This window comes from Rhipicephalus sanguineus, chromosome 9 (assembly GCF_013339695.2).
Source record: "Rhipicephalus sanguineus isolate Rsan-2018 chromosome 9, BIME_Rsan_1.4, whole genome shotgun sequence".
Classification (NCBI taxonomy): Eukaryota; Metazoa; Arthropoda; class Arachnida; order Ixodida; family Ixodidae; genus Rhipicephalus; species Rhipicephalus sanguineus.
Window position 1 is genome coordinate 35,214,275 of NC_051184.2, and position 13,495 is coordinate 35,227,769.

The 13,495-nt window shown below is 43.9% G+C and overlaps 1 protein-coding gene across 1 annotated transcript in view; it reads left to right on the forward strand.

The window, feature by feature from the left end:
- LOC119404968 (serine/threonine-protein kinase PLK1) overlaps positions 1-13,495 on the forward strand; it is a 63,412-nt gene that overhangs the window by 5,441 nt on the left and 44,476 nt on the right. Inside the window, exons 3-8 of the mRNA XM_049419144.1 lie at positions 247-363; positions 1,031-1,344; positions 3,869-4,068; positions 9,728-9,847; positions 11,898-11,978; positions 13,144-13,444. Of these exons, the coding sequence (XP_049275101.1) occupies positions 247-363; positions 1,031-1,344; positions 3,869-4,068; positions 9,728-9,847; positions 11,898-11,978; positions 13,144-13,444 (1,133 nt within the window). The remainder of the gene's footprint in view (positions 1-246; positions 364-1,030; positions 1,345-3,868; positions 4,069-9,727; positions 9,848-11,897; positions 11,979-13,143; positions 13,445-13,495) is intronic.

A 13,495-nucleotide genomic window follows, 5' to 3' on the forward strand; every position in this document is an offset into this window, starting at 1 on the left:
ACCATTTTCTCAATTACGTAGTGTTCATTGTTTGGACAGTTTTCTGCTGTAGTTTCTGCAGAACACATGAATTCGGACTCTATCATGAATTGCATTTTGCTATTGTTGTTGCGCGAGCCTGAAAAGTACCTGCCGATTGATGAAATTTCATGGCAACCAGTTCTACAGCTTAGTGTTAAGGTTCTCGTGTTGGCAGGCATGCATTAAATTCCACGCTGCTTCATGCCTTACGTCTTCTATTTGCAGATGGCTCAGGAAATTGAGATCCACCGGAGCCTCGATCACAAACACATTGTAGCTTTCAAGAGTTACTTTGAAGATGAAAAAAATGTTTACATCATCCTGGAGCTTTGCAGCCTGCGGGTATGTATCCCTTCTTTCCATGGCGTCATGTCAGTGCCGTATTACGGGATGCTCATTCCCAGCATAGTTTCCTACTGCTTAGTTACTGCACGGAACTCTAGAATCGACAGAAATATCAAAGGTTGGGTGAACCAAGGCAGCGGCAGCTTTCATCTTTTCAAAACACTGTCACTGCTTTCGCACTTGAATGCTCTTGTGTTGGCTGAGGTAGTCCGCAGTGTATAGTAGTAGGAGGCAAGGCTGTGGGTTTGGTGTCGTGCATGAACAGACTTCCACTTCTAGTCAAACGAGCCATGATAGACCCATCACAGTGTTCTAGTGGTTAGGTGCTTGACTGCTGAAGCAAACATCATGGGATCGAATTCCGGCCGTGGTGGCCGCATCTCGATGTAGGCGAAATGCTAGAGGCCTATGCATTTGGATTTCAGTGCACGTTAACAAACACCGCACGGGAAAAATTTCCCGAGCCCTCCACTACGATGTCCCTCATAATCATATTGTGGATTTGGGACGTGAATCCCCAACAATTATCAGCCAATTGGGACGTGTTTGCGGTGTCGTATGTTCGTGTCTTTAACCCTCAATGAGTTACAATTAGATGTCTCAATGCATTATTGTGGTTGTGCCTCTCAGCGCCGAGGATGTGACTGAACTTTTTTCTTTGTAGAGTCTTGTGGAACTGCACAGGCGTCGCAAGGGGCTCACAGAAGGGGAGGCACGTTACTTCCTACACCAGCTTCTTCTTGCATGCCGCTACCTTGTGCAACAGAAGGTGATTCACAGAGACCTCAAGCTGGGAAACCTCTTGCTCAATGACAAGATGGAGCTCAAAGTGGGTGACTTTGGGCTTGCAACCCGCTTGGACTTTGATGGAGAGAGGAAAAAGACTCTCTGCGGCACACCCAACTACATTGCGCCTGAGATACTGGCCAAGAAGGGCCACAGCTTTGAGGTCGACATCTGGTCTATCGGATGCATCCTGTGAGTGTTCATGTTCATATTGTATTTTTAGCACCGGTGTGAGACAGTACAGTAAAAGCTTGTTAATTCAAACTGTTGATTCCAACTTACAGTTAAGGGGGGACACTGCACCTGAAACATTTTTTAAAATTATTTATCGATTTAAATGAGACTCGCTGTGTATTTGTGTGCAGATTTCAAATACGCAATTTTTTTTCTTGTACAATATGTATTTTTAAATTCCAGGTGCCATGTTGGGAGCTATAGTTTGACTAAACTGAGAGTTGTAATATAATTCAGCACATCAGAATGACCTGGAATGAGTACAGAATGCAACAAAATAGGAATCGATGTTCTAAGCCCATTTGAACTAAAGTTGTGGTATGTTGAATATTTGTGACCGGAAATCTCGGCATGACGTAGACTCGTTTACGAATGTTCAATATACCATAACTTTTGTTCAAATGGGTTTAGAACATCGATTTTTGTTTTGTTGCATTCAGCACTCATTTCAAGTTGTTGTCAGGTGCTTATTTACTATGTAACTCTCTGTTTAGGCAAACTATGGCTCCCAAAAAGCATATGAAATGTTTGATATTTTTTAAAAACTAATTGCATGTTTGAAATCTGCACACAAATATAGTAATATACATGAATTCGACAAGTTTCGTCTGAATCGATAAAGAATTTAAAAACAAATTTCAGGAACCCTGTCCCCCTTAATTCGAACTAACACCCTGGTCCCGGCACAGCCCTGTGTATTTCTATGCATGGGAGCTCTTGGGCAAGCTGCAAACAATGCTAATCGAGACTCAACAGATTAAACGCAAGACAATGTAAATTACTGATTACTTTTCATTTTGATTGTGTTAACCCTGCCATGTAAACAAACGTGTTTGAGAGCATAAATGGCATCATATTCAACATGAAAGGGGCCCTGCAACATTTTTCAGTGTAACCATCGAATGGCCTCGTTAAAGTAGTTTATTGCCTCGCGAATTGACCGCCGCAAAAATTTTGAAAATCTATAAGCGGAGTTAAAGATTTTTCTCGCACTGTAATTGCTTTCTCTCTTCCCGACGAGCGCGCTGGAAGCTAAGCAAGGAGGTATGGCACAGGGGAAAGAAAGTTGAGTCACGCGCGCGTCGCGGCCTTGAGCTCTTCTTTTTCGTTTTTTTTTCTTCGAAGTGCAGCTTACATTCAGTGTGATCGCGAGCGGGCACCAGCGGCAGCAGAAACTATGCGGTTCGCGATACTCAAATCAGCCGATGGCCGTGAATTTGACTATGTGGCATCATTTATAGAGAGAAGAGGGAACGATTTCTAGCTGACTTTAAGAATTGTAAATTCCACGCCGCGTGCTGCGCTATGTTTGGCTCGCGTGTTCTCGGGAGCCTCGACTACTGATCGGCAGTTTTCTGACCATGCTGAAGAAGTGTTGCGGGCCCCTTTAAAGCTCACTGCTCGTATGAATACATATCGGCACTTGTTTCTGCCGTATCACTGATTGATCAATTAAATCCGTTAATTTCCGTAAATCCGTAAATCAATTAAATCGCAGCGCCTCCCCACCCTACTAAGTCAAAGTCAATGTATGGGGCAGATTTTGCACCCCCCCCCCCCCTCTTAGGTTACTAGAAGGGTCAATGTATGGGGCAGATTTTGCGCCCCTCTCTTAGGTGATTAGGGGGGGTGGTTCCCCCCCCCTTGTGCGCACATGGTTGTGCTACAGACTCCCTAAATAGCGCAACTATTTTTAATGTAGAGGAGGCGCGTGCTCTAATAGCCACTGTCCCTTCTATGGGTTGCTTGAGGCAATTCTGAGGCTTGTGGAAACAAGCGATCGGTGAATCAAACGAGCAGTCTGGTTGTGTGATAACACCACTTGTCAACACTGCGTGCAACGTTGAGTTGAAATAGTCTTTATGACAGTCTCTGTTGTATTGAGTGTTCACCAAAGTAACAAATTATCAAGCGAAGCTTCTGAGTTTTGGTGGGGGCGGCAAAATAATTAGCAAAAAAATAAAGATCTGGCTCCGGCGAGCATACAGAAATGCAGGTGCACACAAATAGTCTCTCAAAAGGCGCACAGGTCACATGCTTATTTCTCTGCGCAGTTTTTCAAGAAGTGATGCTCTCTCGATCGTGAGCTTGTTTGCGATCAGGTGTTTTTGATGTGGAAATCATGTTTTTTTTTTTTCTCAAGGTCAGTCGTAATTTCATTGCCACATTTCACTGTTGCCTTTCATTGTTTCACGAATGGCCATGATTGTTCCCTGCAGCTACAGAGGTCTTGCGTGGCTACGCATGTGGGTGAAGATACAATTCCCGGCATGGAGGAAGGAAAAAGTTGGGAGGGAGCATTGCACAATGTGATACAAAAAAAAGTAGCATGTTAGACATGCACACACCAAACTTTGCTTGCCCCCATTTTCGTGATTGGGGAAGGGCTCCTTAATTTAAAAAGCATGGTAAACGGCGAATTCGGGGGAGAAAAAAAAATAAAGCCCTACACGCAAGTTTTCATTCCTTCTGTTTCCTCCAGGTTCACCCTTCTTGTTGGACGTCCTCCGTTCGAGACTCCGACCTTGAAGGAGACATACATTCGCATCAAGAAAAATGACTATCACGTGCCTTCATCAGTAAGCTCCTCTGCCAGAAACCTAATCAAGAAAATGCTGCAACAAGATCCAGAAAGGCGACCCAACATAGAGGCCATTTTACAGGATGAGTTTATGACGAGTGGTGAGTTTCTGTACATAACTTCGCTAGATGCAATTTTGATGAAAACCAACAGACAGTGAAGCCAGAGTATGCAACGGGGATGTTTTTTAGTCTTTTAACTGCATTTTAGTAATTATTATTAGGGGTGTGCGAATATTACATTCGAAATATTCGTATTCGGTTCGAAAATCGTGTATTCGAAAAGTTTCGAATATACGATAACTTTGAATATTCTAAAAATTCGAATATGTGATTAGATTATCATGCATAAAATAACTCGTCTTCCACATTTCTGCTGCGTTCGTATAGCTAAAAACGTTGCCGAGAGGAGCAATAAACATCATAAGTACACGGAGGCACGATATCTGCCTGCGACGAGCGCCCCAATACGTATGATTTATTGCTGGTGCATCTCAGACGTGCAGCGCTGTTGGCAGGGCTGGGCAAAGATACTTTGAAATTGTATCGCGATACGATACAAAATACTCGGGCAAGAAGTATTTGAGATACAGATACAAGATGCTGCAACACTGATTGTATCCGATACGATACATTCCAATTGTATCTTAAGATACTTCGATACATTCTCAAATTTGTTAATATATATCTATATAATGCAGCGTTAAACGCCTATGCACATAAATGTTCGCTTGAAAATTAACTACGATCAATTGTGTTTCATTTGAATGAAAACTCTTAGTGTCTCAAAAGTTTTGTAGTTCTTGTCCAGGGTATATATCTGTCATTCCGAAACAACTTATTGGCGTTGTTTTAGCTGCTTAACATGTAGCTCTTTATACATTTTGCTGACAGCGGTCCTTGCTTGTAGTTTTTGTAATGAATGGGTGTCGCTGCTCTGCTTGCTGACCAGCGAGCGCATTATCAACTAACCATATGAACTTCGATAAGAAGCCTCCGCACGATGGTGCAAATACCGCTGTGGAGTTCTACCTTGCAGGTAAACATATTACGGTTTTCGCAATAAGGGATCACCGGACTGTGTACGTCACCAAGAACATGTGCAGTCGAGAAACTTGTCAGACGTATTTTACAGTTGCGCAAAGCGCTGCAGGACACCGCCGCTATTCACACTATTGTCACTTATAGATCCGGTTACCTGATGATTAGCAACAGTAAAAGAATTCAGGGAAGCCTAACCAACGAAAACAAATATAGTATAAAATAGAAAAGCGGTTCCGTATCAAACACAGCGAATAAGTATAGAAACACAATACAGAAAGCACCCCCAAGAGCTAAAAATGATTGTTGCGTTTTACGTCGAAAAACCACGATATGATTATGAAAGACGCTCTGTGGAGGGCTTTGACCACCTGAGGTTCTAAAACTGGAGGGCTTTGACCAAAAAATGGAGGGCTTTGACCAACTTTGACCACCTGGGGTTCTAAAACCTACGCATAAGCACACGGGCCTCTACCATTTTCCCTCTATCGAAATCCCGCTACAGGAACTTCGGGCCAGCAGTCAAGCGCCATAAACATGGACCACCGCGGAGGGTAACCCCTAATAGTTACGACAATTAAATTCAGTGCCCATAGAAAATGGCGTAAACAGACTCTTTGGGACGCTCATGAGAAAAACGGAGCATTTGTTATAACAGTGTTTATCCAATACTTTCGCGAACGTATTTAAGATGGCGCCGAATACTTTACGTTATTATAATGCAAACTCAATTTTGCTATTTTACGTAGCGGTAAGCAGAATTGTCGTTACTGTATACCCCGGCGCGCCCAGATTATTTATATATTTGTTCTCAACATCACCTTTACCTAACAGTAAATTCAAGTGGAATATGAGTATGTAAACCTAGATACCACTTGAAGAACAGTAGCAGAAATGACGCAGAGAGTTAAAACTAGGAATGAAGCAGAGAGCTTACCTTGGCCGCACGTTAAAGGCATATTGCAGTAAGCAGACGGCAGATAAAAACAGTACAAAGACATAGGCAATGTATGGGACGGAAAAGAAGGGCAGCTTAGAAAGAACTTCTGCTAACAATCAAATTACGATTTTAAAACTCTTTGAATACAAGAAAAACAGACGTACGCCAAGATAGCGTCTGTTAGTTGAATGCTTGTTCTGTTAAATCCAGCACCGGTGCCATTGGTGCTATAGCTGTTAGAATCTTATTTGCCTAAGTCAATCTCATTGCACGTAACGCAAACTTACATCCACGAGATCCTTCAAATCGCCGGTGTGTGAAAGCCACGAGAGACAAAACAACCTGCCATACTTGCATTCTTCAGACTTCGTAACGAAGCACCACACAAGAGGAACTTCGATAATGATTTTACAGCGGCATCAGGATGTGTGCGAAAGGCGCCGCATGCTTTCTAGTACGCGGCACAGGAGAGTTGCTAAGTGCCAAGTGTCATGGCACTGACAAAACATAAAAAAATAAAATACACGATTAAACAAAAATTCCGCTGAGCGCAGACGATCGCGCGCCTGTCTGTCGAGACGACGCGAGCGCCACTTCGTAACTCTGCTAAACCAATACATCGGGACGCTCAGAGCTTATCGCCTATCCTTGCTGGAAAACTCTTGTGTAGAGATAAAATAATGTCACTGCCTTTAGTTTTATTCTGGTGACTTAGTAGCAGAAGTATTATAGCTTGAGAAGCGGACCTTGGCCGACGTCTGTTGCTTCGCACTGTGGTGGTGCGACTGCAGCATCTTGTATCTTAAGATACACGATACATTCTTCAATGTATCGGAAATACAGATACAGATACTTGTTTTGCGAGACGTATCGCGATACAGATACAAGATACACCAAGAGTATCTAAGCTAGTATCGAAGATACATGTATCTTTGATACTGCCCAGCACTGGCTGTTGGCGATCATGTAACTGTACATTTTCTATATTATGCGGCCGTAACGTGCCGCACTACCACTCGTTCACTATGCGGGACCACTTGTGAAGAAAGACAGTGACCCATGTGACTGGTGGCGGACTGTAGTCACCTTCAGATACCCCAGTCTGGCAAAGCTTTGCCCCATGTACCTCCCTATACCAGCCACTTCTGTTCCAAGCGAGCGTGCCTTTTCAGTGGGAGGGGGGCGGGGGGGGGTTGTCTCTGTTAGAAGGGAGCGCCTGCTGCCTGATCATGTGGAGCAACTCATATTTCTTCATGATAACATCTAGTCATTACTTTCATTGTGCCGTGATATTTTATTGTGTTGTGATGTGCATTGTGCTAGCCTGGACATTGTGTTCTGGGGAGAGCAGTGTATGTTGTGTTGCCAGTGTCAAGCTGTTAATGTTTTTTTTTTCAAATAGCTACATGTTAAATAGAATATTGTTACTGTGGAGGCATTTTCCTTTGATATTCGATATTCGATTCGATATTCGAAGGTGGATATTTGTATTCGATTCGTATTCGAAAAACTTGATATTCGCACACCCCTAATTATTATATAAAAGTGAATGAAGTGGATGAAAAGACAACTTGCTGCCAGCAGAGCCGCACCAGCAACCTTCCAATAATGTGCCCAATGCTCTTTTGTTGCCTTAAATTCCCTTTTGTTCATTCAAAGTGAGGATCTCGTTCCAGCAGACTTGATACCTTCACGTAGCATGTGAGGGATTATTGGTCAGCTGCCAGGTTGTTGTAAGATCACTTGGTACATGATGCCAGCCGGAAAAAAAATGTTCCACTTTCGCAGTCATGGTAACGAGCGGTGCTGAATAACACTCCTATGTTTAAATGCCCGGATATCAGTGGCGTAAATCCAGAAAAATCTGAAGGAGGGACACTCGTCTTGATGCCATGGTGGCAATCTTGTTTTTCATAAATACACATTATTTTTAGTTAATTTTAATTGTAATTTATTATATATAAAATTCAAGTGTTTTCAAATAAATTAAGGATAGGAGCATGGGCCTTAGCAGCCATCTATATGTAACTCTTATATGTATAGGCTCTAGCACATATCTAGCTGATATGTCGTTTGGTTTAAACAGTCAACTGAAAATCCTAACTCCTAGCTCCAACTGTTTATTCTGTTAGCATCCCACGATTTAACGTGGGAATCGTTCTTGTAAAGCATGTTTATATTCACCAGTTATTTTTTTTTTATAACACAATTGTACTCAATAAACGAAAATCTCTTAAATGAAATTGCTGCTTAAATGGAACAACTGCCTCTAACATGATTGGTTTTGTGCTTGAATTCTGCACCCCTTTTCATCTCTCAGTAAACGAAACTCCTGTTAAATGAAACATATTTTCCTGGTCCCTTCAGCTTTCGTTTAACAGGAGTCTACTGTATTCAAGAAATCACATTCATACTTCATTGTCGGTGGCTTCTACCCCATCGTCTACATAAATAACGATAGATGGTCGGGGATTGTTTGCTTTGCGCTTCAAAGGCTAGCATAATGAACATTTTCAGCACATCAGAAGTCACCCGTAGCATTTCATAATATATCTGGGGGTTTAATGCCCCAAAACCACGATGCGATCATGAGGGACACCATAGTGGAGGGCTCCGGAAATGCTGACCACCTGGGATTCTTTAACGTGCACCTAAATCCGAGTACCATTTTCGCTTCCATTGGAAATGCAGCTGCGATTCGATCCTGCACCCTTCGGGTGGAGCACCATAACCACTAGACCACCATGGCGGGGCCGTTCAGAAAACCCTTTTGAAACAACTTTCCCTCATGTACTTCTTATCTACTCATTAGTAGGGTTTCAGAGTTGAAATTAAGGAGAGTGCACTATGCTTAACTGTCACGCAATTCAAATGTGATATTTCAAAGGTAAATCCCAAGGAGGGACACTTGCTAGGGATGTCCCCCCCCCCAGCCTGAACACAAGGGGGGTCAAGAACCCCTTACCACCCCATGATTTACGCAACTGCCGGATATACCCGATAAAATGAACGGGAGGAAAACCACCGCCATAGCTCAATTGGTACAGCATTGGGCGCATTATCGAAAAGTTGCGGGTTCGGTCCCTGCCTGCGGCAAGTTGTCTTTTCGTCGCCTTTGACTTCACATTTGTTTCATAATTACTGCAATACCAGTTACTGCAATTACTGCAATGTCACCTATACGATCCCTGGCTCCGTTGTTTGTTGCTTTTCATTAAGGTTGCTTCATAATTTGCTTTCATAATACCAAAGTACAATTTCTTGCGTGAGGACATGCTTGCAAGCCAGAGAATTGCAATCTTTAAGGAATCCTTCACAAAAATTAATGTACTTTGTTTTATCAAATGTTCAGTCACTGCCACCTCGACTTCAGCATTTTTTAAATGGGTTGCAGCTTCACTGCACTTCCCTGTGTTAGTAACGTCGTAAAACCAAATTTGGTACCGAAATTTGTAGATTGTGTATCTTGTACCATGTAGGTACTTGCACTTTGAGCTATTGCATACGGGTTGGGGCATTTGAAAGGAGTGGGCAGGATACCATTGTTATCTCCAACTAAGATGGAACTGCTTTAGTCATGGGATGATGGTTGTTTGACATGGACCGACAAATGCTGCTAGCCGCTAGTCTGGGAGCTCTCTTGTATCTAATTGCTGTGCCTATTGTCCATATATGATGAACCACTGTGGTATATGGACATTAGTGGCCTAGTGTCCATATATCACAGTGGTTGCTGAAGGAAGATGAAAGGGTTCACCACTTGTTTATCGCTTGTTGCAGGACCCTTTCCGTCCCGCCTGCCTACATCTTGCCTGACCACCGAGCCCCGCTACGACACACTGAATGCCACCCTGACCATAAATGGCCGCAGGCCTCTGCTGGAGCGAAATGAAGGGCCCGGTGAGTTGGTTTGTCTCGATAGATCCATCAAGTTGGAACTTCATCCCATCCGAGGCGAAAGGAAATTCAATCAATCAATGCAACTTTATTTTCATGACCAGAAAATAGCATATACTACAAGGATTATTTAGACCGATAGCCTACAGTGGCTTGTGGCCGGTCCAATACAATATGCAACAAAGAATGTACAGGTCAGCTAAGAAGAAAAAGAAAAACAAACGTATGAATATACATACATATGCACGTATACATTTCCTCTTGTAATACATAGCAGGCTATAAGTTACAAGCTACTAATAAGCACCTGTTTGGTGCAGCTAGGCCTCCGTTGCTTTTGTGCCATAAAATCCACAGGGATCGTACATGTCCTTGAAAACCCCCGAATTTTAAAAGTGCATTTTCAAAGCCCTTGAAGGTCCTAGAATTGTATTCTCCTTGAAAAACCATAAATTTCATGACCAGTGCAGTATAAAGTCCACAGTGCGCCCTGCTTTCTGTTGTAGATTAGCATCGATGTGGCTAACTTTCGATTCCAGCAACAATGAATGCACTGCATGAGTTGCATGTACACTAAAAGCAAAGGTTAATTCAACCCTCATTAATTCGGAAAATTGGATAATTCGGACGTGTTCTCTGGTCTTGGCCAGCATATGTATAGTTTAATGGCATCAAACTCTCGTTAATTTGGTCGCATTTGGCCGCAACCCGGTTAATTCGGACAATCCTCGCAGCACGAAGTGCTGCAACTTTACGATGCGTAAGAGCGAAATCGTCGTTCGCAGACCACCGGAATGACTCGATGTTTTCCTCATCTCTATCCTCGTCAATTAGTGCACACGGATTTCTCCACATGCGGATCTGGTAGACAGCAGCTTCGTTCAAACTTGATGCAGTGCGCGCAGTTTCGCAGAACTCAAACGTGGGGAAACTGTTGAAGATGAAGAGCTTTCAGTCGCGGCCGGCATGCTAGCATAAAACTGGTTTGCTACATCGCGATGTAGCATTTTTCCTGCGAAAGACCTATCGTCACGTGCGCGTGGTGGTACGTAGTGAGGGAGGAGAGCAGAGCATGTTTGGGCTTAATTAGGAGAGTCTGGCACAGTGTGACTACGATACTTGCGGCTTTTACACTGCTATTATGTAACATAAGTACATGATTTACGTATTCATTAAGAAAATGAAAGTGTATTGATGTCACAGACATTTGTTTGTTGTTTTCTTGATACTTTCGATAATTCATAATGCGCTTAATTCGGACATTATTTCTGGTACCTTTAAATCTAAATTAACTAGCTTTTACTGTATTGTTCATTTCACTCTTCACCCATCAGTGCATCTTGTGTCTCTCTCTCTACTTGTCTCCTTATGACTTCACTCTTGTCTCCTGCGTTTACGGTTTTTTTTTTTTTTTTTTTTTTTTGTAAAGCAAGCAGTGCATGTGAAGATTTCAAGCCTTTCTAATACTTGGGAAGTCTCGGCACCTGTCCTGAACACTTGTTGTATTGGGCACTACTTTATGCATCAAGGCTAGACTTTTTGGCAGTATAATCTAGTTAAAACTCGTTCTAACAAAACCCGATTTTGCGTAGTTCCCAATCTAAGAAATTTGCATTCCCCGGCAGGTACTCGTAAGGTTCATCGGTGTTAGCCCGTATTGACGAAACTAACTTGGAACCAAAACCGATAGTATAACAGTTCTTTTTCTGAAATAAATGAGTAAAAATTGCTAATTTCTATTTTTTACATGGATGGGTTCAAACGCACAGATATACTGGATTAAGTGGACGGGAGGATGACTGCCGCAGTAGCTCAATTGGTAGAGCATCGGACGAGTTGTTCGAAAATTGTGTATTCGGTCCCTGCCGGCGCCAAGTTCTTTTCGTCCACTTCAATTTCTTCTCTTTTATAACACAATTACTACAAATAACATCCCTTTCCTTGGCTTGATTGACTATTAGTTCTCATTAATCTAGTAATTTGGTATGGATGTTATCAAGGATTATCAAGGATTTAAAAGATGTTCTCACTTTATGCATCGGTTTTTCTTGCAGAGATAGCAGCAACGGTGACGCCCATAAGGAACCATCCAAGGAAGGAGGCGAAGCCTGCGCAGTGCCTCAAACCCCAACAGCGTGCGTGATTGTCATTGTCATTTCTTTTCTCTTTTTCTCTCTCATTGATGAACAACCTCAAGCTAAGGAGTGATCTGGGGAAAAGGAGTGGGGGTACTAAATGCACGGCAGAGTCTGATTTGACGATGTTTCCAAACGGAACAGTCTGAAACTCTGCGGTCTTGCCACAGCTACACTCCGTTCCATACCAACGCTGCGGCGCCTTCTTGCAGTAGATGTGTTCACACCAGAAGATAGTCTCACACCCACAATGTCAATGTTTCTTTCAGTTTCATGCCGAGTAATAAATACAAAGATTTTGTGGCTAAGAGATAAACAACTGTTATGAGGCTGCGAATGTGTTGTTCTACATCTCTTATCGTTGTTGTATTAGTTTCCTTGTTTTTCATGTGAAGCATTGCGACGCACTTGCCCTTGCTTTGCTCGCACTTGTGACGAAACGCAGCTATGAGATGCGCGGAGTTATACATTTTGTGGGCGGAAGTTCCTGTGTAGCCTCCACTGGGTTGATTGTGTGGGAGAGCACGCGCGCCCATTTCCTTTCCTTAAGGCTGGCGCGATCGCGAACTGACAGCGGGAGCCGAGGGACCACTAGGAGAGGAGCACCGTAGCCCTTTCCGGACAACCCCTTCTTTCCCGTCACTCCGCGCGCCAATCCTCGCTTCCCGGCTCGCGGGAAAGGGAACTCGCCCTGCGAGGGAAACAACCCTCGTGGTGGGGAGGGAGACGGGAGGTGAAGAAAACAACCGGGCATACGAGCAGACGGTCTCTCGTGCCCTGCTGACCTGCGAAGGAACATCTCACCGCCCCGAGACCCGCGAGCCGATCATCGACCGAAGGTGTAAGCGTTACCCTTTGTTTTCTACGAGAGCGGACTATCCCTCTACGCAACATTTACGCGTTATTGCTAACGTAGCAATAAAGTGTTGTTTGTTGTGCTAGCCTGTTGCCTTATTCGCCCGAACCCGTCGTAGCTGCGATGACGCGCGCTACGGGAAGGGGACGTTGACACGGTACGACTATTTGCGGCTGGGACCGGAGCTAGGCTTCTGCACCAGCCGTGCATAGAGCGGACCCCCTCAATTGCTATGTATAGTTTGGGTGTCCCTTGATATGCGTGCGGAATTCAATGCAACACATGAGCACTGCCTTGCTTTCCGTGCAGCCGCTCAACCAGGCGATTTTCAAAATCCTGCGGCCGAGAGCCCGGTCGGCAGGGGTACTCCACAAGAGGATCACCTCAGTGAGCTTCAACGCCTTCTCCAGCGCCTGATCGGGGCTCGTCCAGCCGAGCTGCGCTTCGAGCATCCGGACGAGGCGGAGGATCCGGCATCTGTTCCGGTCTTCTGGGTGAGCAAGTGGGTGGACTACACCGACAAGTACGGGCTGGGCTACCAGCTGTGCGACAACAGCATTGGTGTGCTCTTCAACGACGCCACCAGAGTCATCCTCTTGAACAACCACATGTGAGTTCCTCCTCCGTAAATAAATCTCCGGAGTCCTCCACTACGCCGTCT